At 40.2% G+C, this 26538-nt stretch overlaps 1 protein-coding gene across 2 annotated transcripts; it reads right to left on the bottom strand.

Moving 5' to 3' along the window:
- Positions 1 to 3681: 3681 nt before the first annotated feature.
- net1 (neuroepithelial cell transforming 1) lies at positions 3682 to 26155 on the bottom strand. 2 transcript variants are annotated; one of them, XM_057324678.1, is made up of 11 exons: positions 25914 to 26155; positions 20768 to 20834; positions 14975 to 15037; positions 7368 to 7643; positions 6799 to 6861; positions 6530 to 6626; positions 6372 to 6448; positions 6021 to 6278; positions 5763 to 5933; positions 5369 to 5555; positions 3682 to 5278 (listed from the first exon to the last, which is right to left on the bottom strand). In XM_057324678.1, the coding sequence occupies exons 1-11, from the start codon at positions 26030 to 26032 to the stop codon at positions 4848 to 4850; spliced, it is 1809 nt and encodes a 602-aa protein (XP_057180661.1). In that variant the 5' UTR covers positions 26033 to 26155; the 3' UTR covers positions 3682 to 4847. The 2 variants fall into 2 exon arrangements, with proteins under 2 accessions (XP_057180661.1, XP_057180663.1); XM_057324680.1 differs by lacking the exons at positions 14975 to 15037; positions 20768 to 20834; positions 25914 to 26155 and adding an exon at positions 10243 to 10537.
- Positions 26156 to 26538: the final 383 nt, after the last annotated feature.

Genomic DNA, 26538 nt, shown 5'->3' with positions numbered 1-26538 from the left:
AAAAGCACTTTAATTGGCATAAATTGATATGACATTGATTTTAACACATTTCAAATTGTCAAGCATAACTCATCCTTTAACTGTCCGACAAACTGCTCAGTTTCACATCTTTACAAATCGTGTATCTACATGCACATTCATTAGGTGACGAAGTGCGTTTAACTGAGATTGGCTAGCTAACGTGCACATATTTACTGTTGAGTGAGTTTTTACGGTGACTATTACATAACAATGGCCTAATTCATTTAGATGTATGTTGCAAGCACGGTGGGTGTGGTTTTAGTTTTCTTGCGCAGCACGAATGCATTAGAGACTCACAGAACTGAAAGTAGCTAAATGAAGTAATCCAGTATGAGGGTTTAGCGCATAAGAATCCCATGTGCAGTGTTGTAATCGTTTAAAAAAGAGAGAACTTTGAAAAAGTGGAGATTCCCTGGATTTCTGACAAGAGCGTTCTCCTCGCTGACAGTGTTGGCCTGTCAGGAATAGATTGCATAAACTGAAAAATTCACTCTCTGTGTGAATTTCTCTCTGTTGGTCAACACAACCCGTAAATGAATATTACATTTCTGCAATATGTGAAATTTGGGAACAACTTGTTTCAAATAGCATACAGCTGATAAGAATCTCCATTCGATCTTGTCAGATACCCTACACGGAGTCTAGATAAATCTGCTTGTATGATTGACACGTGTGACCTATTTTTCAAGTTTGAGTTACAGAAGGGCGGGAGTTCAGTGCCCTGCTGACACCAAATGTATTATGAAATACACTCATGGCCTCTTGGCTTGGTACTCAAAATGACAGAAGGAATTAAGTCTAAACATGAAATAGGAAAATGTCACAATTTTTTGCCTCTTTATTCAACTAATACAGTAGAGAAGGGTGAACATTACATTTACGAGAGAGCATCTTAATCTTTCACTGTTATTATGTGATTTATAGCTTCATCGAAACATCCACACCACTTCTAAACTCCAGGAGGAAGCTATGCTTTTTCTTACCAAGCTATTATTTTCTATGGCGCCTCTCGGTTAATAAAGTGTCATTCTATTTACAGAAACGTTTTAAAGTGGCTCCCCTTGTATGTGCATCTCAGAAAGTGTTTATGTAGAGAAAAAAACATGCCCGTCACTGAGTGAGTGCATGTGTCAGCCCATCAGTAATTTGACTTAATTATATTTTCCTATTTTGAGATCTTTTATGGATGAATATATAAAACAGATGTCAGAAGACATAGCCAAACAGTTATTTAATGACCACAATGCATGTTCTCATGAGAAATTAATGAAAAAAAGGCATTGTTTCCACAACTGTAAAAAATATGGTGGAATGACAGCAGTGATGTATCTTTGTTGCCCAAAAGAATAAAGCATCTACAGTGGTGGAAAAAAATAAGAGACCATTTCAGAATTATTTTGAACTATGAACTATTTATGTGTTTAGGTAGGATAATTTTTGTTTCATTCTGTGAACTACTAACAATATTTATCCCAAATTTCAAATAAAAACTATGTTTCTATTTGCATTTATTTGCAGAAAATGAAAACTGGAGAAACGGGTCAAAATAACATAAAAGATGCTCTGTATTTTTTCAGACCTCAAATACTGCGTAGAAAACAAGTTCATATTCACTTGTAACCAATATAACGGTAATCTTCGCACAAGTTCAAAAAAGTTTAAAAAGTATTTATTATGCGATAACCTTGACACGGTTTTCACGCGTCTTATCATGCTGTCAGTCTTTCACATTGCTGTTGGATGACTTCTGTCACTCCTGAGGTTTGATTTTGTTGAAATTCAGGAAACACTGGAATGGAATGGCAACAATACATCTAGAAATTACAAGAAAAATCTCTTAAATTTTTCTTTGGCTGTATATGCACATACTGTATAAAAAATCGTAGTCATATATTTATTAGTTTGAAGTACTTTTGTTAAAAGTTGTGACTTGTTTTGTGAAAATTTCGTCATTTCGCATGTCATCTCAATGTTGTATGTACTGTAAAATCACACCCAAGATTTGATTTCCTCAAAGTAGACGTAAACCAAAGATCCATTACACCCAATGTGTCATTCGGTCAGTACATATAACAATGTAAGACACTGACATAATGGCTTTAAATTCACAAGATTAAATGTCGCAAACATCGACTCTACACGCACACTTCAGGAACAAACTAAACAAAGGTGCAAGCAGTAAAATATAAAGTACCACTGACCAAATGTTGTCACCTAATTTATTAAAGAATAAACTGGTTTATAATATGTTCCCCATACACACACACTTTTCAGATCATCCATAAACCTGTCATTTAGTTTTCATCAAACGTTACATAAGACCAATCGTTTAAAAGGTAGACAGTGAAGACGCATTCGGTTATGTAACCGCAATGATTTAGTCTGTTTTTGTACAGTTTGGAGACGAGAGTCTTTGCACTTGTTTTGACACACAGGGGGTGCGGTACAAACTCTCGCTGCTGCTTTGTGATGCTGTTTTCAGTCACACACAAAATGAGATGGGAAAAAAACCATCTGGGATGGTTCTGTAAAACATTGCCCTCTTCGAAACCCTCATAAACCGTAGTCAATTACTGGTAAATGTTTTGTCTGTTCGCAGTTGTAAAATGACCATCATTATATGTTTGTTTGACTTCCTCCCATTTGACTCAATAAATGTCGTTTCCTGTCCTCCAGCAAGGAACAATGTAAAGAGTGTTGTATCACAATACAGGCCCCTTTATGATAACCCAGCTCGCTCGTAAATGCCTGTATTTATTCTCGGACACTGGAGAGGTTATGAGTATACGTTATATATCTTTATTATGGCTTCTTAGGGTAAATCGGCAGCAGACAGGCTCCCTTGGTAAAATGAGCGAACGTTCGGAGAATTTTCTCCATAAAACCTGAAACGTAGAGATCGCGGTGAGGCCAACTTGGCCATCCAAAACTATTAAAACAACGACTTCTGTCCAGCTCGTGAACTCATTGCTTGAGCGTCATGTTAAAACAAGAACTGGTCGCATTCTTAGGAAGCATCGTCAGCTTTAGCATTAAAAAAACTTGAATTGTCAGAAACAAAGCAGTTTTGTGCGATACGAATCCAGACTCCAAAACGAGTCGACGGACCTGTTAAGTGATTTCTGATAGCCCATTTGTTTCAAGGTCTCCCACTATAGAGATTAGCAGAGGTAAATACCATCAGTTGGGAGGTTTGGAGAGATAAATGAAGGCTTGTGTTTAATAGAGACTTATTTTCTTTATACAACTGCCAAGTTCTAGATGAAATGGAGACGGGTTTAAAGCAGTGGAGGTGGATAATACACAGATCCAGAGTATCATCCAAATACTAAAAATGGAAGATGTTTTGGGCACGTGGCCCGTGTGGAGATTCTTTTGAAGCTTGTTTGAATGATTCATTGTCAACCACAGAAGTAGTTCTGGAGAAGTGCAACAAAGCAACTCGCATGCGGGTGAATTTGTGTGTCCGTTGTGCTATTTGGTGAATTTGAATGGAATTTACGACTTTGTCAGATGACGGTTTTACGTTTAGATACCATTAAGATGCCTCTAAAAGGCTTTGGAAGCAAGCATAAAACCAACATTATATTTGGTTTAGTACACAACAGAAATGCACATCACAGAAAAAAGGCGAAAGATCTCAATTTTCAGATGCAAATCTTACACAGACCTTTATTTTTCATTAATATCATTTTACACCACATACAAGCCACGGCAGTCTTTCTCAAAAATATACATCCATCAATTTCAATGACAAACATCAAGTGGTCGTAACATTCTTTAACCTTCCACAGTTTCTTCTCACTAACATACTTTTCATCTTTCTTTTCAAAAAACATTACCAAACCTTCCTACTTCATGAAGACACTACAAAAATAAAAGAACAGCAAACCAAAGTCCATGAATGGTTGCTAATCTCTAGTAGTGCCAATCATCAAGTCTCTCTAGTCGTGTCCAATGCAACTCCAAAGTTTCCTTCTAGTCTCACGTCAACATTTCTCAAACCCTCATTCAACATACAACTACCCCTATATGCGACTGTCTTCTCTACGTAAATGCTTCTGCTTCGACAAGCATGTACATGCACTGGGCCCTCATGATAATAGGCAGGACTCAACAGGTAAAGCTCCATGCAAGATGCTACATTTGAATATTCGTCCGTAACTAGGGGGTCTGGAAAAATGGCTCAGGTTTGATTTTCCGTCTGGACGCTTAAAATCATGCGGCTACTGAACGTAGCAATTTTCCATTCTGTTTTGATACAAACAATTGGATTTAAAAACATCTGTTCAAATGGGAATGTAGTAATAAGACTTGCTTTCCAGTAGCGTTATGAATCATTGCTTTGGATATCATAATTTCTCAGCGGGTGTCTATCCTTTCATTCATATTTTCACAACTCTTTGCTAAAAGTTAACCACAGTGCTTTTGAATAAAAACAAAAAAGAGCTACAGTAAATATCTTATTGAGAAGTTTAAAAAAAGTAAAACTTTAATTACAAAAATTAATATTAATAAAATAAAATATGACCAAACTAAAAGTAAACGAGACCAAATGTGCGATCTAAAGCTTTCACACAAACAGTTGTGGTTGTGTGCGGGATGTGTCTTCTGTCTACGATCCACACAGTCGCCTTACAAATACTGTCTTTCGGATACTGGTTTGGCCCGTGTGGACCTGGGAGGGTTTCGGGGTGGGATTTGGTAATAATAGCTGCCATTGTGGACAGTAACACACAAACACTGCTGTAGAAACACACGGTCCATACACACACATAAATACAAGTCCTCCACACGGGATAGCCAAGTCCTCCAAAAGGCTTTATTTACACCATGGTCTCCTTCCTCTTGCCCAATGAGCAAAGTGAACGCTTGTCCTTTTTGGATTTGCGAGACAGGAAGGGGCCGGATGACGACGAGGAGGATGAGAGGGTGGCGGTTGCGGAGGGCGTGGGGCTGGGCGGCTCCTCTGAGCTGGGGGAGGAAGGGGCGGAGGATGCGCTCCGTGGGCAATTCTCGTCCGCCTCTTCCACGTGCATGACAGAGGAGAGGGTGGATGAACGGCGTTTGGTGCATGCATCTGCGCTGGGAGGGGTGGACGGGGCTTCGGTTTCGGGGAGCGCGGAGTCTTTGTAGGTCGACATGGCGGTGCGGAGGCAGTTGAGCCACTGCTGCTTGTGGAAGATGTCGTTGACCTGAAGCGTGTGGGATTGGCCCTGAGATGAGTCCTGGAAGCGAACCCGGAAGATGTTTTTGGCTAAAAAGAGGAGGGAAATTATGAGCATTTGACAAAAAGCAGATAGAAAAAACTTTTGTGCTAGCTCTCAACATGGAGATCTTCTCTTACCTTTATCTGCGTTACTAAATGCTCCTCTGAATGATCCACCCATACGTACGTCTCCGTCTTGCAAGTCCTCTAATACAAGATCCTGAACCGGAATTGGCTGACGGTACACCTGGTAGCAATGGCGGTCGTTCCGCGTTACAGGCCGCGTCAAGACGAGAACCTCCGTGAAGAGGAACAAGTGCAATTTCTAGATGGCAGAAAAACAGATCTGGTTATTAACGTGTTTGGACGTTGAACTGATGTTTTATGTTTTTCTTTTTGTTCTCTGTGGTTATCTCAAAAGCATTGTCTTTCAATCTTATTTGGAAACTTTGTGTGTTTTGCTTTTGAAATCCCTGTACAAAGCTCAACCTGATCTGCCCCCGAGTGGTTCTGCCTGTCAAGACCAACTTACCGTGCCGCTTTTGTTGCGGAGTTCGCCGTGGCACAGCAGGCTTTTACACTGCTCGATGCGTGGGTCTTTCTGTCTGTCGTCCAGATATTCCAGCTTATCTATGTAGTATTGGCACTCCGACTCTCCTTTCTTCATGTTAATATCAGCCAGCACAGCTTGAATGATACTTATCTGGAAATTGGGAATAAAAACATTATTAACACCAAACGAATCGCCAAAATGTTCTCTCTTGGAAAGCCTAGAGGTGTCTGTACTTACCGCTTCCTCTAGGCTCGCCGTGTCTGGGTGATCTGGCGGTGTGTGTCTGAGAATCTCTTTGAGAAGAAGGGGGTATTTAACGAGTCGTGAGCGAGGGATGTCAAGGAAGCTCCACAGGTCTAGTTTCCTGCTGAAAGGCGACTCGATGCAACGTTGCAAGAAGTCTTGAACTCTCGGGTCCTGTTTCTTCTGGTCAAGGAGGGCTTTGGCGGCCAACTGGTTACTACAATATGCTCTGTATGCATTTAACCCCGGCAGCTTTGGAGGAACGTGAGAGAGAGTCTTAACACTCCAGCAACACTCAACATGTATTGTTCCTTTAAAAAAATAAAGAAGAATGAGAGTACTTACCCAGTCCACTACAATTTTGCCAATCTGCCTCACGGTACCGTCCGGGCCTGTGGCATTGGCCAGCTGAACGAGAAGATCTGAATGGGTAGATTATGAGTTAGCACTGCTGGTGTTCATATATAAATAGCGAGAAAACAAGATGCTTTTGCGATATTCACCTTCGTGAAGAGGAATATAAGCGTCCAAGTCTCCGAAGATGGCTGTCAACTCCTCCTCAGACATGATTGAGAGTTTCAACATCGGATCATGGTACGCCTGTACACAAAATGAGAACATGAGTAAACTAGCTAATATTTCACAGAGAAGGGCATTTTTGGCTATAAATGAAGAAAGCAAGCCAATGCATCAGACTGCGAAAGTACAGCCAAGAACTTTTTCAGTCTGTTTACTTTTGAATGTACAAACCAAAAATGTAAAACAGACAAACCTTTCGGGCTAACTTGAGGTCTTCAATCAGGTCCTGTTCTCCACGAGACAGCTCAAAAATGGCCTGGAGAGAATGAAAATATAAAGGGTTTACTGTTATGCTCATGTTTTAGCTCAACTATCAGCATTAACCAGTCTAGACAAGAATAAGCTTGTTTTCCTGTACGATTTCTCTCTTTGGTGGGAAATGTTTCAGGGGTCACACTGTACTGTGATGTCTTATTACAAGGGCTTTTTGTGAATGAGAGGCGAAGGTATATGCGTCAAACCGTCGAATATGTGTTAGCACTGTACGTCTCCGAGATGCTAAAATGCAGTCTGATTCTCTGCTCCATTTCGCCGCGTGCCAAGATCGCACGCCAAATAAACATAGCCAGACCCAGAGAGGTAGAGCGAGAGAATAAAAACAGAACGAGAGGAAGAACAGAGCGCTTTCCAAGCCTCTAGCCTCTGGTTTTAATAAGTCACACAAGCCTCATTCGGTAGCGTCTGGCGGGGGGGACTGAGACTGGATTTAATAGTCTGGGATTTCTGGTCCTGTCTGGATTTTGCAGCTCCAGCTTTACTCACCTCCTGTCTCTTAATCTCCTTCGTGGAAAAGGTTCCTTTCTGGTGGACGTCCAGGGTCTCAGACCAGAGCGTGCTGTTGCGACGTTTTGGCGGCGTTGGGGCTGCCGCCTTGCTGCAGGGCTTCTGCTGGGGCACGCCCGGAGACCGTCCGTCGCCCCGGAACGAGGCTTGGAGGGTCTGGCCGAAGCGTCGGACGGCCCCATTCTTCACGGGAGAGATGAGGTTTGCCAGCGATGTCACTCGGCCCAGCGGCCGCACGCGCTTTGTACAGGGTTCCTACAACACACGAGGAAATAAATGTTAAAGTATAACTGCCCCACATACCCCCTAGTGACCACAAGAAATTCCTTAGTGATATATTAACAGCGTAACTCCAAACACAGAAAGTTTACAATTCAAAAGAGTCCACTCATGTTGCCATCTCACACATGCTACTCTGAACGGGTGTGAAAGGCTCAACCGGGGACCAGGTTGAATTGAGTCAGCAGCTGTTATGCCCATCACAGTATAGTGAACCCATCAATACAAAACTCACACAAACACGGACAGAGATCTTTTCTGACCCTAGACCAAGGGTTCAAGAGGCATGACTGGAATGTAGGCAACTCCTCTGTCAGCTGTCCCACACACACTCAGCCTAATACACTAACTATAGCATACAGACCCTCTCATCAAACTGGTTGTAGTCATTTAGCCCAGATACATTTACTCGCTCGGGAATGTTACTGGTCGTATGTGTTTATGTGGGTTACATGGACCACCGTGTTGACCCGAGCCTTGTAAACTCTACTCCCCTCTGCTTCTCCCTCCTTTCCTCCATTAAGAGTTGTTTATGGCTTCGTGTTGGGGCAGGCCCCGTAGCCCTCGCGTGAGAGCGACAAGCACACCTGAACCCCTGAATAAGGGGGGGAGGCCTTTCAAGGCCCATATCCATAATTACTGGGCCTCCAGCCAACCTCAACAGACCTAGTACTGAAAAAAAATCAAAGCAAAACAGACTGAACCGAGACGTTGATCTTAGACTAGAGGAACTTCTACCGAGCACAATGTGACCTTTGTCGTCCAAAGTGCTTGCATCTTTCCAACGGCTGGAACAAAAACTGCTATGTGCTTGCCCTTTTTAAAATGCACATTTCAATTCATTTTCCAGCTGTTGAGTATATAAAAAGAGATGTGTTGTTCTCATCTTGGCCGAATGCAAGCGGGGAACCGTTTTACCGGTGCGGACAGCTGTTTAGCAGATCTGCGACTTTAGTTTGAGCAGAAGTTTCTGTGGTCCAACTGGAGGTGTCCACCCGGTCTGCTAGACAGCTTGCCCTTCCTCCATCATGGAAGTAAACATGCAGACCACATCTGAACCTTCTCCACGGTGGCCAAAAACTGAAGATGTGGTGATAATGGCCGCAGAGGAAGTAGCCTGACTTAAAAGTTCCAATCTGTGCATCTCTTCTTACAAATTCATATGAACACAAGAATACAACAGTACCGTTTCAGCCATCGCTGGCTTGAAACAAATACGTGTGTAATCGATTACGATCTTCCTATTCTTTAGGAAAACCCTGTAATAACAACCCACTCTTTCTCTCTTTGTAAATGACAGATTATAAAGTGGAAAGAGCAACATGTAGGCAGACAGATAAACTGATAGAATGGCTATTTCTGGTTGTGTGGATTGCCCCGGGACTCCTGGGGAGAGTAGCGTTGGGAGATTGTAATGGGGGGAAGCCTCCCCCACAGGATCTACTGCTGTGTAACAATACGTGTGTGTTTACTTGGATATGTTTTAAAGACAAAGAACTTAATCTGATAAACCTTTAGGAAAGTCCTTATAAATCAAGTTAACGTTTTTTTTATATGCTAATAATGCTAAAGTATTTAATTCTTCAAATGCAAATGTTTTTCTGATAAGGGTAGTGTTGGGGTCTTGGTTAGAATTAGTCTGGTTTTATTACAGTTAAAGAGTAGTAATCATAATTTGAATTATGGACCTATTCATATTTGTATAGCCATAATTTTCGTTAAAAAATATCATCAAACTATGGCAACTGTAGTAAAACAATTCTGAAGTTAGTTTATAGGCTATAAATACAATAAAAGTATATTACTTGCACTCATTCCTGTTCTTCAAACCGAACAATAAGTCATAAACCCCCTAAAATGTATTAAGCAGAAGCAGACAATTATTGTGACTAAACAAATGTCCATCAGCCTAGCTTAACCTAACCAGAGTTCCTCAAAATCTCCTGATTCATTAAAAAATTGCAACTTCTGCTTTTCCCTTGCCGACAACTAAACCAATTTGTCTGCCCACTTCCGAATCAACCGCAAAGAGGAATAGCATCCTGCGGAACAGAAGTAAAATCTTTCTGAAGCTCTTGTCTGGGGCCAAACAGCACACCAGGGCTGTGGGCTTTTAAACCGCTGGAATGCTCTTCATCTCTGCGTGCTCTCGCACCTTAAAACAGCCTTGGGGGGGATGCTGAAAGCCTTCATATACCTCCAAATCTCTTGCTCGCTTGTGCAGCCAAACAGGTTTTAAGCTTCCTGTCTGGGTGCATTAACTAGCCAAAACAGGCATCGGAATTTCAAAACACCTTGAAAGGTGAATGGTTAAACTGCAGTCTAGTAACTGGGTGACCACTTCAAATTAGAAGACCTTTGCCCTCTTCGATTTGCCGAGCGCTCTTACACTTACTCATGTCTCACCCCCACCCACACTTGAGAAACACACCTGTGGCTCTATTCCTTTAAAGGACACACAAGATAAAAACAGGGCAAGGTTCTGACTTGGCTGATAAAGACCAAACTCAAACATGCTTTAATCACACAAAACAGAGGGGAGAGAATCTTGAGTAGATCTGCTTTCGGGTCTCACCTCTAGTTCTTTGTAAGCCTGGTTCTGGTAGTCTATCTTCTGTAAAGTCCGTTTGATAGGTACCACACAAGGTTCATCGTAAGCCACCATTTCTTTCAATAAAATCCACTGGTCAGTTTCTGCTATTTCCAAGAGTCGGCAATAATCCAGAAATGATTCTTAAATAAAACTGTGATGTAACATATGGGGTATACGAAAAATCCCCATTAAAAAAGTCCTCTTGTCCGCCTGAGCGGAGCTTTCTAACTTCTAAACGCACACTGTCGGTGTGTGCTGTAACAATCTCTTACTTTGTTCTAGGGATGTGAGAGGCAGGGAGTGCTCATATACGGAGTTTTGAAAGGGGCGGAGTCAGACTGTAAATGCACCAATGACATGAGGCAGGGGGAGGGGACAGGGAAAAACTCAGGACAGACCAAGTATCTTACAAAGCACAATGTACTAGGTGTTACTGAATCTAAAACATGACTATATTAGTTGTGTACTCCATAACGGTCTTGCTTTTAAATTTATATAAATCGTTATAGAAAACTAAAAATCTATTTACAAAAAGACAATACAGAAGTAATGACACACAGAACTATCATTATTATTGCTGTTGTTAATAACAATAATAATAATTCTTATTATTATTTAGTTGTTGTACTTTTATAATAATAATAAAATAATGACCACTAGTAAATAATTAGCTTAGATCATTAGGGCTAGGCATTGTAAAAAAAATGTTGTTTGTTGGTTCAGCTCAATAAGTTACATTGAGTTAATGCAACTTAAAAATATTAGTTAAATTAAACGAATTAACTCAATTTAAGGCAACCAGGTCACTTATTTTTTATCTTTTAAGTTGAACCAACCATTTTTTACAGTGTATTTTTTCGACTTTCAATACTTAAAGATTGTAACCCTAATGAAACTAATGCTAAACCTCATGTCCGTGATAAAAGCAAACAAACGGTCTCAGCTTCGTCACTTTGCATTACAAGTTAGATAAATAAAAAACTGAGTGAAAGCAAGTCTGTTTCTATTTGCGATGTGGATTGTTTTGTGTGTGTGTGTTTGACTTGCATGAAGGGTGTAAAGTGCAGGAATAATTGCTTTCAGATCTGCCTAATCAAGAACTGGGCCGTTATCACCCTGTGATCAGATGGGGGAGGGGTGATCGATTACAATATCAATCAGAGCCGAGCGGGTCACACACACACACACACACACACACACACACACAGAGAGCACTGGTGGATGTCTGTGTATTGGAAATGTGGGGCTGGGAGGCATCCTGATGAGTCACAGAAGTTTCACCATTCTGAACCAGAAACTGACCTGGACCACGCCGTAAACAAAAATCCTGCTTAACAAAAGCGTTTTTCTTACTGTACGCAAAACCGCACTGCCAGTTCATCTCTACGTTTGGGTGACCCGAAAAGACTCTTGGGGCGTGTTGCATATGGACCCAAAACTTTTACTGCTGTATTCCCACACTGTCAGCGACGGCACTGACTGGAGCCGCACAAGGAGTCGGTGTGTTTGAGAAAGATTTGTGTTAAAAAGTGTGAAAGGGTCAGGGTGCGTGTTAAGCAAATGGGGGGAACGATGTTCAGGGTCTAAGCTTGCCCTCCTGTGTCAATACAGGAGTGTGAAACAGGACATGCATTAGTGTTTGGATCAGGACGCTTTAAGTGAAACGGCAGGATGACTGCTAACGAGACTGCTATCTATCTATCTATCTATCTATCTATCTATCTATCTATCTATCTATCTATCTATCTATCTATCTATCTATCTATCTATCTATCTATCTATCTATCTATCTATCTATCGTTAAAAATCAAGTTCAGTACATGTAAAGGTGTGTCTCCAAATCATAACAAGGGCCTTCCTCCATTGCTCATGCCGTGGGGAGACGCTTTCGTACAGTTCCAGGCGTGTTTTGACAAGAGGTGTGCCGGCCATATTGATGAGTGCAGCTTAGCCCCCTGCGGGCTAACACCTTGACACACATGACAGCTGGACATCTAGGTGTGAAGCACAAACACAGCACTCCTACTTTAGAGCTAAACCACAGCACACTGCCGTGATTCACTTTATATGTGCCGTGTGTGAGCTTGCCTGACCGAGGCTATGGCTTGATCTGATAAACCTCTCTTGAAAGCTCTGTCTGTGAGCGGAACGGTGTGGGTCACAGGGCTGCCCCCTGGTGGACGATGCGTTGATACTGTGATTGTCCTGGTTTTGTGCTTTTGTTTGGCAATTGCTTTAATTAATTAAAAAGTGCATTCAAGCGGTACATTTTATGTATGTGCATTCAATGGCACTACACGATACAAGATAGGGCAACACTGGATCGGCTCACCTCGATGTGGGTTCTTAATAAATCACCACTTTCAGTTTCTTGTTTTAAAAGAGGATGTTGTAAAGAAGAGTTCAAGAGAATTAAGACCGGATGAAGAAAATCTGTATGGGTGCCAAAAGCGTTCATCAACTGTAACGTAGGTGCGGCTTCAAGACAAGCCTGTACGAGGTACGGGCTACACTGTGAGCGTGTGCATTACCACAATAAGACCAGATATGTTTTTCACGAAATCAACATGAAAGTATCATCTGTATCATTGAATAAGCTGCTAGAGAGCTGCTGAAGAAGATCCCAAGAAATAGGCGAAAATGGATTTAACCATTTATGTAAAATCATATTTATATCTAAACAAACATAAATGAAAAATTATATATTATAATTTGTTAATTCAGTTGTGATGTACACGATTATGCTCAAAATACCAATGTGTTATGTAAACGCTTGTGAGGAGTGTGTTTACCTGAAATGCTAAAACAACCATGCACTTCCTACCAAATTTTTAAGATCTGTAGACACACAGACACATCATTCTGTTTTTGAGTCATTTTCAACTCTTAAGTAAGCCAACGCACCCTCAACAGAGACGGTTGCCACTAAACAGAGCAGGTAACTATTAACACACCCCTCCAGTCCAACACACAATACACTCAGCACCTTCACACAAACTTGCGGTTTGTTTCCTTCTTGCTTGCGCACACTTCATATATCGCAATCGAACTTGGTGTTTGGTCAGCATTCCCGCTACGAAGAGTACATTAGTCATTGGAGGCTTTCAAGTTTGACCATTTAAGGCGAATATTATATTCTGTGTGTATGACCCTTCGGGGGAGTAAGGAGGGGGACAGACGGGGGTACCTGCAGGACAGGTGATGTTACTTAGCTCTACCCCCCCCCCGGCATGCATTCTCAGCTGGCCTGTGTGGAAGGGGGTTGGGGCTGATGTTTACTGCATGGTGTAGCGAAACAAGTTTTAACCCAGAATAGTCTGTGTCAAAATGCACAGGTGGCTGAAATGTTTAAAAGATGCAGATTGAGACTTCATTTAGGATTAAATACAATTTAAGCTTCAAACCGCCCTGTTAAGCTGTTTGTAAAACATTATTGGAGCTTGTTTCCCCAATTTGTAAAAAACGAAACAAACAGAACAAAAACCATTCTAGCTAAACACAACTACAAATGGATGGTTCAACCAAAAATAAATGGTCGTCGTTTATTGACCCGCATGTTGTTAAAAACCTGTATATGACTGTAAAACACCAAAGCAGATATTTGGAGAAATGTCTCAATTCGTGTCCATACAATGAAAGTCAATGGGCATCATCAATGCTGTTTGGTTGCCGACGTTCTTCAAAATATCTTAAACACTGGAAATGTATTAAAGAATCTTCATTTTTGGGTGAATTATGCCTAATGAATTATGTTAAAGTTTGAAGTTGATGTTTTAAAGCTTTTGCTGCTTTGAAAGAGCTTAAATAGTATTCAATCCAAAATATTTAATTCTGTGTACACACCATGCACAAAGTCACACACCGTCTAACTACTGAAACACAACATTTTAAATCGATGCCAACAATACTTAAAATTGATTTATTGCCTCAAACCCCAAACAGAAATAGAAAAAAACTTGACCTCAATGTTTTGTACAAATGCGTGGATGATAAAAATAAACATAAAACATGATAAAAACATTTGTGTTTGGTTTCCACGTGAAAACATTCACGTTTTTTTTCCATTCCTTGTGGGCATGAAGGCTGTTGAATCAGAGCTGTGTAATCTCTTAAATCGATCAACACTTTTCTTGTGATATTTTGTTCGACTAAGTAACAAAGATCTGGGTGTGAACGTTCAAAAACTGCAATAGTGTTGTTCGGTTGCCATAGACATGAATCAATAATACCACGGTTTCCTGAAAAACTAAATTCAAAAATAAGTGAAAGGGAGTCGAGGTCAGCGCGGCGTCAATTTACACAACTTCTGTTAGTTTACATGTCAGCTCACGCGTCTCAATTAGACCTTTGTGAAATGAGGATAATTACTGACGGTAATCAGCAAACGTTTATGATTTCCAATGCGATGGCCTTCAGGATTATCTGTGGAAAGTTTTTAAGATTAAATTCCACCGTCTTGAGATCGAACTGTTGACTTTGATTTTTGCCACAAACACGCGTGATTTTAATCAAGAATTCTTGTGTATGTTTTCTCAGGGAGGATTGTTTGGATTGTACTGACGAATGAAGCACGGGACATTTGTGTTTTGGCCTTTCTTGATGTTATAATGAGACTTTAATGTTGTTTTGGGGAACAATGTGGACAGGCCGACTTCAGGGAGTCATTTTAAAATCTGATAAATGTGCAAACCCCGTTTTGTTTACTGTTTCTTACCTTAAAGTCGAAGCTGCATAGGCTGACTGCATCAACGTCATCTTTCTCTCTGCGTTTGCGTTTCTGTGAAACAGAAATAAAGTCCATAAACATATACAGTGTAATACACATTCTTCCTTTGAGAAGAAACAAAACACAGCTTTTTTTTATTGACTCCTCTAAACTTTTCCTTTGGTGTCTAAAGTATGCAAAGTACAGAAAGTTGGGGTTACTGGGGTGCCAGACTCAGGAAGGACATCATTATCCCCGAGGCCTTTTAGCACCTGTGTGTGTGAGTCGGGGGCTGGTGGAGCATCTGGCTAGTGAACGTTCTACCTGTGGAGTGGAGTGCAGGGTGTGAAGGGTCATAAACATAGCTGCAGCTCCACGGTGGCCACGGAGAACCCTCAGGGCTTCTATTATTGCCGTGTTTCCTACTCCTTTTTCCATAAGAAACTACTCCACAAAACAGTTATTTTAGACAGTTAAGGTGGTGCTTGAATTATAGCTTTATAAACCTCCCAAGACGACACCAGATCCTCCGTATAATCAAGTCCACATGGAATTTATTTAACTTCACGTTTTCTGTGAAATTATCACAAAACCAGACTTTTTTGGCTTAGAAGAAATCGGGAGTGGTGCTTGGTCACGAGGTCGACAGGGGTGGTTGTTATTCTAAGAGGCGTTTCATCTCTGTGATATTCTGGGCCTTTCATATGACTCGAATCTCTCAATACAGTTGACTACAGTGCACCTCGATTGTCACAAGCCAAAAAAATGGAGGTACCATACATGTCCATCAAAAAGATATGGAACATATTATAATTATGGTAATTCGTACTGCTCATTTTTGGTATTTGTTCAAATCCTTAAAGTGACAGTTCACCCAAAAATACAATTCTGTCATCATTTACTCACCCTCATGTCATTACAAACCTGTATGACTTTCTTCCGCAGAACACAAAAGAAGATATTTTGAAGAGTTTAGTTAACTGGCACCCATTCACTTGGATTGGTTGTATCCAGACAATAGAAGTTAATAAGTGTGCTGTTCGGTTACCAACTTTCTTCAAAATATCTTCTTTTGTGTTCTGCGGAAGAAAGAAGGTCATACAGGTTTGAAATGACAAGAGGGTGAGTAATTGATGGCAGAATTTTTATTTTAGGGTGAACTATCACTTTAACCCCATCAAGCACCCATTAAGCATCCTAAAGCATCAAAAGAGCCAAAATATTTCACAAATGCAATGCACTATTGAAGGCGTAAATCACTGTTGAAATGGTAGCATTGAAATGGTAGCCAACATACTTCAGGGCTGTAATCGGTCTGTGCTAAGAATAAATTTAATAGTGTAGCACTCGTGCGATACAGTTTGGCAGGTGCATTAGACAGAGCTGCTGTTTGTGTGAAGTGCATTTGTTCTTGTGTGAGGTTAACTTATGGCGCACCGCCCCACTATTTATTTTCGTTTTTATTTAGTTTTTGCAATTAAAACTTGATTTCCGGCTGAATCGAGTCCATTAATTTAGAGCCCTATGATCTGCGCAATGTGTGAAAACATGGAAGGAATCACGAAAGCAGAATTCTACTATTTAACGTTAAATATGTCCCTAAAATATATGCTTGTTCTGCGTGTCCATGAGTGAATGAGTTGCACACTTTAACATGTTACAAGCGTTACACTCGTGGATTTGTCTGTCTCTTGCTATACGAGGACATGAACACGTGAACTTCATCCACAGAGCTGTTCCGAGTTCATTTCACGAGCGTTTCAATGTTTGAGTGAAGCTACCATCAAACACACACTAAACCTCAAGCGTCGTCGTGACAACCCGTCAAAATAAAAGTCCATTCATTTCAACCAGATGAAAAAATATTTACTTGTAGTAAATTCATTAACTGTAATAAACACTATAGTATACTTTAGTATATTTGAACCTACTTATAAATATTATAGTGCCCAAGAATTTTACTGCAGTTTAATGTAGTAAAACTATACACTACAGTATTTTTATGGACAAATGTATTTACTACTGTATATTAAAGCATTGAAAAAACAGAACCGGTGCTATATGCAAACAAAGTTAACGTACAGCCCTGATACTACAAAAAAGTGGAAATAGCACTATTCACAGTAATCTGCATATGAAACTAACTGTATTCACTCATTTAAGGACATTAAAAGCACCTTAAAATCTGGAGTGTCTGACTATAATTTTTGCAAGATTTGTATCAACATAAGCACGCTCAACGTCACAGTTTTTAACAGAACTAACATCTTTATAAGCTAATGTGTGTCTTACAGGGTAAAAACACACGTGAGGTTGACATGTGATCGAAACCAAACACCTTGCAGCCAGCACTCGTCGGGTTTGATTGAAGCAATGAGTAGATTAAACTAAATGAACTTTAGGCCCATTCTCAGCCGACAAGTCAGCAAACAAACTAAAACAATAAATGACAAGCTATCATTTAGTAAATCCCCATTCAAGGACAATGGGAGGAATTAATCAAGACTCTGATTGGAGGGTTTTAATGACAGTCGCGGAAGCAGACCAATCGGCATCGGCGCTACTGAGTAAATCACAGGTCACTCATAGTGTTTGGTTTTGAACGTTTCACTGGATAACAAAGATAAGCGACGGTCTTTGTGTTGTCTGAGAGGAAAGAAAGCATTGTGGTTTTGCAAGTAGTAATTTAGTGGATTCTAATAAAACGTAAAACAATTCTCTTGTCATTTCAAACCCATGTCTTGTATTTTTTAAGTTTTGAAGAATCTTCAAGCAGGCCTATTTTGTACTAGTGACCACCATCTTTAAAGCTCAATAGAGCATTCGGGTTTAGAAAAAACGTGGGCAAGTCAATGACAGATGTTTTATTTTTAAGTGAAAAAATAAGAGGGCCAAAACGAATGAAGACATAATTCTACCCGAGCCAAGCCAACGGATGGTAAACAAAACAAAGCACCGGACCAAAACACAAACAAAAGATTCAAAAGGAAAGAAAGAAAACGTGAACCAGGAGACGAGTGGGTCAAAGTGATAGACAGCCTGGGTATGTTTTGGCTCGTGAGAAGCAAACTGAACATTCTCCTGGTGGACAAACCATAAATGGATATTACTGCAAAGAACTTATGAACGTTCAAACAGCTATTGGCGCAAAAGAAAACTGGATTACAAGTTCAATAAAAGTCACGTTTTTGGGACACTCTGCATATTGCAAAAAATGATAAGACTGTAGCCGGGTTCCTTGTACACCCCTTACTGCCTGTGAAGCACTATTTATATGACTGTTAAATCACAAGAAAGTGGATTGTTGATTCGCATGCACGTTCATTTATGTTTATGCATTTGGCAGATGCTTTTATCCAAAGCCACCAGTATACGAGTTCCCTGGGAGTCAAAGTCCTTTACACTGTTGTGTCTTTCCATATTTTTGCAGGCCTTTTAGAAACAGGCCGTCACAAAAACTGTTCTGTTTGGGTGCTAATGGAAATCTTTTTGTTTTTGGGAAAAGTGCAGTTCTTTTATCCTTTAATACTTATTCTTATAACACATCTTTTATACTTCTTAAAGGAGCGGTCTTAAGATTTTCCTGTCACCTGCAGTCAACATATAACACTAAATCCAGACGGTGCTTATAAAAAAAAACACATCACAGTCTGAACACCAAACCTGCTATTGTCATTTACATAAGAACGACTAATGATGCTTATTTAAGTTAACAGTATGTCATTACTCATTATTTTAATTGCTTAACAGAATAATTACGAGAAACCGAGACGCATAACAGAAACCTCTGGACTTTGAAATTACGCAACAGATAACTTCAGATTTCACATGCTGGCTGAAAATAATGAAAAGTCTGAACATGTCTGACTCTGAGGATCTTAAGTCATCTTCAAATGCTGGCCCACAACCTTCTGCCAAACTGATATCGCAGTGATCTGCATGTACGTGCATCTTCACGTTCAGTCTGCACAGATGCCATGTGGATGACCTTAATTTATGCAGAAAAACAACTTCCCATTTAAAGACAACAACTCTACGCTTTCATGTTGCAGAAGTTGGAGCAGGATAAGAACGAGGAGGAATTCTCTTCACCTCTGCGGGGTTTTGAAGGTGAGATAATGGAGCACAGCCTGGAGGCCTAATGAGGTCCATGTGCCCACTGGATGAGCTAATGTGTGTGTATTCATAAAAAAAGAGAAAACGTATCAAAGGAAGTCTTCTGGCACGGGATGAAGCGTCCCGACTTCTTTCCCGTCCCTACATCCCCCTCATTTTCCTCCGACGAGAGATGGATTGAGTTTCGCTTGGCTTTCATAAACTGGAATGCTCCGGGCCTTTCTAATCGGCCTGCACTCTGTTTTCAATCACAATGTAGTTTGCAGTTACTGAAAACAGCGCTTAACTGATCCAGTGGGAACGAGCGCTGTGCTGGGTTGAGCATGATGGAAATTTGGGTAAGGGAGAGAAGTCTGGGGATATTATTGGTGGCCATTTTCAGGGTAGTCTGTCTGGAGGCACGCGATGTCGTGAGAGCGTGTGTGAGTGGATTAACTCCTGGACGGTGTGATGGTTGAATGGAAAACAATATCTGCCAAAGTTTCCGTAAAGGGCAAGGTTAACTTGCGCAGAGGAAAAAGTATGGAAGGTTTTACAAAGATGACCTTATGGCTATAGCATTTAAGAGTTTTTGAGGCATGAAAATTTGTGAACCGTATCGGAGCACTGCTGATGGGGGTCTTCCCGTCATTTAAAAGGCTAAGGTCACCTGTTACATGTTTGTGAGGAGAATTTTTTCCAGTATATTTTTGTTAAACGTATAACGTCTACACAATGGATTAAAAGAAAAAAAGTTCAGATTAATAGATCTTCTACAAAAAAATCACAAAATTAACTAAAAATGGGAGAGCCAGCAATATGATGTCATGGGTTGATACTGTGAAAGTGAACACAATGATCCATCCTGTCATGTCTAATTAGCTTGTAGCATATTAAATCTGTGACTAATACGCTAGTATTACGCCTCTTCTTTGCATTAAAAATAACTTTAAGACTTTGTTCCAAAAGCTAGTGAGCTGCCTTATACTATACAGTATTTTAAGGTGTTAAAAAGTGTACTCCTGACACAAATGGCCAAATGTACATTGCAGCCCATACACCACACCTATGTTCAACATTTAAGCCAGAATGTGTTGCAACAAACCTACCAAAAACACATCAAAGCTAATAAGTAAACACAAATGCTGGGTATACCTTTTTCATTCTATTCAGACAAGTACTGATAAATCCTTAAATCTAAAAAATGCTTAGCAACATGCATCAAACTCCATTAGAATCTATTGCAAGCCCTGTCTTCTGTGGGTTGCTTTACTTAATATCGTTCACCCTAAAAAAATGCTTTTATTTGCACACGCTCATTTCATTACTAACCTGTATGACTTTATTTCTTCTGCAGAACACAAAAGAAGATATTTTGAAGAACGTCGGTAACCAAACATCATTGGCCCCCATTGACTTCCACTGTATGGACACAAAACCCCTGAGACATTTCTTAATACGTATATTTTCTGTTGTGTTCCAAAGAAAGAAAGCTAATGTTTTGAACCACATGAGCATAAACACAAGCGTTTTTATTTTGGGGTGAACTATCCCTATAAGGAACGCTAAATCAGGCAGCCCTAAATCCGTCACATTTAAGGTCCCTTGACTGCTAAGATGCCGCACTAAGTTTCGGAACAGAGCTATTGTGTGATTTAGTATTCACAAGAGAATATTGAGGTACATTTGATGTCATTGGTTACTCACCAAAGTGAAATCCCACTGGGGTCCAGGTGTCAAAAATGTGAAAGAACTTCCTCTTCTTAAAGACGGCCTACAGAGAGAAAGAGAAGCCACAAGACACAAAAAATGATCATTTAGTAGGCCATGCCTTCTCAGTTAAAAACACTCAAAACAAAGCATTTAGCATTCGATACAACCAGATGCATCCAACCAAACTCATACTTTTGGTTGTGCAATAAAGAATACAGACGGGTGCAGCCAAATCTCCATTGCTAGTATGCCCCCACAATGCCAGTGTGCCGAGTCACTAGAAATCACCACAAACATAGACCCTCACCATGTACATTTATCTCATATACAGTACATCCTATACATACCATACGCCAAGCCTGGCGTAGCTCTGTCTCCTGTGACGCTGCATCTCTGCATGCAGAGCCAATCCAGAGAGAGTGAAAAGAGGAAGAGCGAGCGTCACTCAGCCCTGAGCTCAATAACTCACACCGAGACACTCGTGTCTGCTCTGTCCTTCACCCATGTGCCACCTCTCCACTTTGTCCATCATCACACCCTCTTCAACACAGTCACATACTTATAAATGCACTGCCCTTCTTTGTTAGCAGGGCCCTTATTTGGGGACTGGTGACAACTGTCCGTGAGGTCATGTTTGTAAAAACACCCTGCTTCCTTTTTCAGAAGATCTGCTTCCTTTTTATAGCCTTGCTAATGCCAAATCTTTTCTGAAAAAAACTTCACGTTTGAGATTTGTAGATTTACTGATAATTGATTACATCATTGATTACATTCAATTGGGTGGGCACAAAGAAAGGATTTGTGGTATTGATGTTTTGTTTTTGATTTTGCGTTGATGATAGTTAAGTTCACTCAAAAATAATTTTGTCATAATTTATTGACCCTCACATCATCCAAAACCTGTAAATGACTCTTTCTTCTGCGGAACACAAAATATATTTTGGGAAATGTCTCTGTGGTTTTGTGTCCATACAATGGAAGTCAATGGGGGCCAGAGTTGTTTGGTCACAGACGTTCTTTAAAATATTTTCTTCTGTGTTCTGCAGAGGACAGAAAGTCATAAAGGTATGAAATGACACGAGTAAGACGATTCTGAGTTTTCAACTATCCCTGGCTTTAACCAATTATTTCAATCAAATTTGATCTTTTAACTACTTACAGATTATATCCAGGTACACTTTTTGTTCATAGACATTCAACCTGTGAAACTGGGACAAAGCTACTTCTCTGGTTGCTTCCTGCTCTGGGGGCAGTTTCTGTCTGATGCGGTTTCTGTAAGCATCTTCACAGAGACTCCTCGCTCTTCCGCTCTCTCTATTAAGGTTCTGTTCGTATTATTCATTAATCTAGAACTGTTACATGTGATGCAATCAGTCTTATGTGTGTTGTGATAAGACTGTATGTTAAGTAAACTTTAGTAACTTGAGAGAATTTTCACAGGAATACTATTCCAAATGCGAGTCATAGACTTGCCGTGCAATTTAATATTGAATACAAACACACTTATGTATTGCGCAGGTTTATCCGTTTCTAAAGAACAATGTAAGATATGAGAAGATGTGACCACAATCTGTGATATCATCTGACAGACCGGTAAGTGTGTGTGAGGGAGCTTCTATATCAGGGTCCACTTAAAAAAAAAAAACTACTCTGGGTGGTCTCAACGGCTAAAGACAACAGTGGTGTAAATATGTAGGTCAAACGACGCTGCCAATGCCGTGATGGAGTGACCTCCCAGGCTCCAATGCTGACCCAATGGCCAGATGACTTTAGTAAAAGTAGATGGCATATTAAAATGATATGAATAAAAACAAGCCTGTCTGCTTACTAAATCCCCAAAGTATGTCCGTCTCTAGTGGTGGGACAGAACATACTTTTGGGTGTGTAGTACATTAATGCACAGTATTGGGACATATTATGGGAACATACATTTGCGTCTTACTACCAAAGAAACTGTCTGAAAATGAAATGCAAACTAGGACACCTCTTTATCACCTCTGAATATTCAGTTTGATTCTAAAATACGCAAATGAAATATTTTGTGATTTGCATTTCCCATTAACTTTTAAAAAGTACATACTAAACATAGGCCCTCCATTACTTTTCATGTCAAAATAAATAACTAGGTCTCACACAGTTAACAAAATGTTTGGAAAACGGTATCGCAGGACATTTCATAATAAACACCACGACTGGTGAAAATATTAGGCTGAATGCAAAACAACCTCCGATAAAGCCACTGTCTTTAAGTATTAATAATGATCTGAATGTTTGTTGTAATTCCCTTAAGGCTTCATCACCAATTTCCTGTAACTATATTGTGTGAAAATGTCTTACAGGAAGGGCCTTTTCTGAGTCCAAGATTGTGTTTTTCACACTGCCACGAAAACTTGGAATGTTGTTCCACGTCTGGAATGTTGAGGTGTTGTCTAAAACTCAGAATGACAAAAATGGACCACAGCTATGTGTGTAGGACACATAGTACAAATACACACCCTATGAAAGTTTGTTACATCAGCCCCAATTCTCACACACAACAGACTAGACTCAAAATTAGACCTGCCCCGTATTAATAACTCCAGCATAACATTACGTCATTATATTAACCACTATTTACAACCCTCTGGATATCGTTCACTTAAAAGTGATCACGGGATCCAGTGTCAATACGAGTGTGGGAACGCTGCTTGTACAGTACATACCGTTTGTCTACTTGTGTGGTGACATCACTTGAGTTCACATCAGTTTTTTTCTTGCTTGGGGTAAGAATTTACATAAACAAAATACTTCCTGTGTACCGTTTTCTCACTTTACGTTTTGGCTATCTGCCGGTGAGATGTTCTGCGTGATGCACGAAAGGAAAGCTTGTTTTCCATGTGAGATCGTGATCCTGGCTGACGTTAAGGTGGGAAAACACTAGAGGGGATTCGCACAAGATACCGCGGTTCGGTTTCACAGCTCTTTACGTAGCGAACAAAGTGGCCTAGGAGAAATGATACGTCACTTACTCATTCAGTACATAAAGGCTTCAAAAGCTCTCTTTGTTGTGGGTTCCCCTGTCAAAAATGACACATCATAAATAACAAACTTGTAAAAGGCCACGCACAGGCTCACAAAAGGGTAATCTGAAGATAATCTGAAATTGGATAACGGTTGCTTTAATCACCTATGACACCCCACTATGACTGCAGTTTGCGCTCTTATCTCAACTTTCTCTGGTTTACATCTTTTCAGTTCTTATGAACTAAAGCAGGTTGCTGTGAACTACATCCCAGGGGATCATTGATCAAAACCTGTTTGGCTGCATTAAGTACTAGCCAGACGAAAACGAGACATTATGAGTTACATTTTTCCATGACATAACAACATGCGTGACAAGTTATGAACTATTGGTCATTATATATTCATTCATCGTCACTTTTAAGCATCACTACTATACAGATTGTTAAAAAGGATTTTGTCACTACTATGTAGGGAATTTTGCTAATTTTTGCCTGGGATCCTACTTTTAAACTCGAGGGTGGCCTCTTTATAAATTGGGACAATAAGCACCCACTTACCATTGCATTGTGATTTTCACCAGAAGCACCACCACTCACGTTTCCCTTAGAACATTAAAAAAAATGAGTTTTGCACGTTATCCGTTTAAACTTTGTTTTCTTGTGAACATGAGGGGCAATGGGATCGCATACTCCCTGCTGTTCAAAAAAAGCCAACCAAAGCCGTGAGGCTTGGCATGAGACAACAAAATAGCCCCTTTGCCAAAATAAACTCTTGTTGTTATTTTACTCTGTGATAAAATCATGTTTTGATGCTCTCCATCTGCCTGGCTTCTTTCAGATATAGCATGGATATATTTGGCAAAATCTATTTACACAAATTATCAGATGTCCTCAATACCTTTACAGAGCCGTGTTTCTCCCAAGCAAAACACGCAATAAATAAACTCAACTAAAACTAACAACTGAAATTCAAGATATCCATTACTTTTAATTTTTTAAATATGCATCTTATTAGTAATGCCAAGCTCTAGCATACTCTATTGGGAAGAATCTTGCACGTAATACTTGCAAAACTGTGTCTTTATGATAATTGGTTTTATTGTGCTATCTATAGGGATATGTTCTAAAAAGATAAAAAAAGACTTCTTTAACACAGCATGCATTGAAGCATGAAGAGAAGTCATTGAATGAGGTCATAATGGTCCTGGGACAGACAGGTAGTCACACCATGGGTGCCTAATCCTGGAGATAACCTTTGCCTAAACAAACATATTTGGACCCGGTCAAGATTTTAGAGTGAAGATACTAGGATTCAATGAAATTTTACAAATAGGTCACAGGTGTGTTAAAGGGATAGTTCATCCAAAAATGAAAATTCTGTCATCATTTACGAAGAAAAATATTTGGAAGAATGTTAGTAATTTTCAGTTCCGGGACACCATTGACTACCATGTAAGGAAGAATTAAATGTTAGTCAAAGATGCCGGAGAACTCTTAATTAATTGTTCAAAATAACTCATTATGTGTTCAACAGAACAAAAAAACAATATTTTTTTCCCTACTATGGTAGTAGATGATGTCCAAGACCTGAAAATGGCTAACATTGTCAAATATCTGTCTCTGTGTTTATTGGAACAAAGAAATATATACAGGTATGCAACAACCTGAGGGCGAGTAAATAATGACAGATTTTTCCTTTTTGAGTGAACTATCCCTTTAAAGTAGAAGGCAATATAAAACGTCTCGGTGCCTCATGCTGTTCTTTTTCAATACTACAGCCCCACCGTGTGGCGGAGTAAAGCATTGCTTGTGCTCTCCTGCTGTCATGCTTTTGTTTGCGTCGAGATATTGCGTAAGTATACGTTGAATTTAACATTTTTTAACACATTTAACGAGTTCCTAAACGACACTATTCGTCGAACATCATTCCTGAATTAAACTCCTTAATGTAGTTTAAAAACACCACATATGCACGCATCTAATAAACGTTGTCCGCGTGACCAGAAATATGTGCAGTTTAGTTTTGCACCACAGTTGGACATAGTCTAGAAAGTGATACGCGGAGCATAGAAGTGTCGTAAATAAACGCGAAGAATAACAATAACACGGTTTATGAGTATGACAATCCTCTTCCTCACCGTTTGAATGTGCGCTCGGGGGACGCGTCCACATCCGCCACCGACTTTCTCTTGTTCCTCCTCGGTCGCTCTTTCATCGGCTCTGCAGTCGTCATTTGAGCTCCGTCTGTTTCCTCCATTGAAAAAACGTGGACCTGAAATGGGCTGTTACGAAATGTATAAACCAAGAGGTTTAAAACGTATTAATTTGGAAAAATAAATGAAAAGAGGGAAGCCGGAATACAAACGGATAGTACGGGGTTTGAATATGGCGGAAGTCTGGAATCACGGCCAATCAGGAGTGAGTAGGGGCGTGTTGCCACGATACGTGCCAGTATGGGCGGGTTTTAGGGTTTTGACTAGGAGTATACAGCTACCTCCACTGGGCATGCGCACTTCAATATCTCATCATTTTCGTCACGCTGAAAACAGTTGATTAATATTTTTATTATTATTTTAAGGTTAGGTTTAGGGTTGGGGTAGGTGTAGGCGTTTGCTAATGTAATTTATTGTAATTATATGGCGAGATTTTGCACCACTTCCGGTGTTGTGCCGAGAAATGCTCCCCTGCCAGATTATGCACCCCCCTCCCCGCAATGGTTAGTGTGAGGATTAGGTGTTAGGAGAGGGGTTAGGATTAGGTGTG

This window comes from Triplophysa rosa, linkage group LG24, assembly GCF_024868665.1.
Source record: "Triplophysa rosa linkage group LG24, Trosa_1v2, whole genome shotgun sequence".
Taxonomy (NCBI): Eukaryota; Metazoa; Chordata; class Actinopteri; order Cypriniformes; family Nemacheilidae; genus Triplophysa; species Triplophysa rosa.
This window is presented reverse-complemented; position numbering and strand designations above follow the sequence as displayed.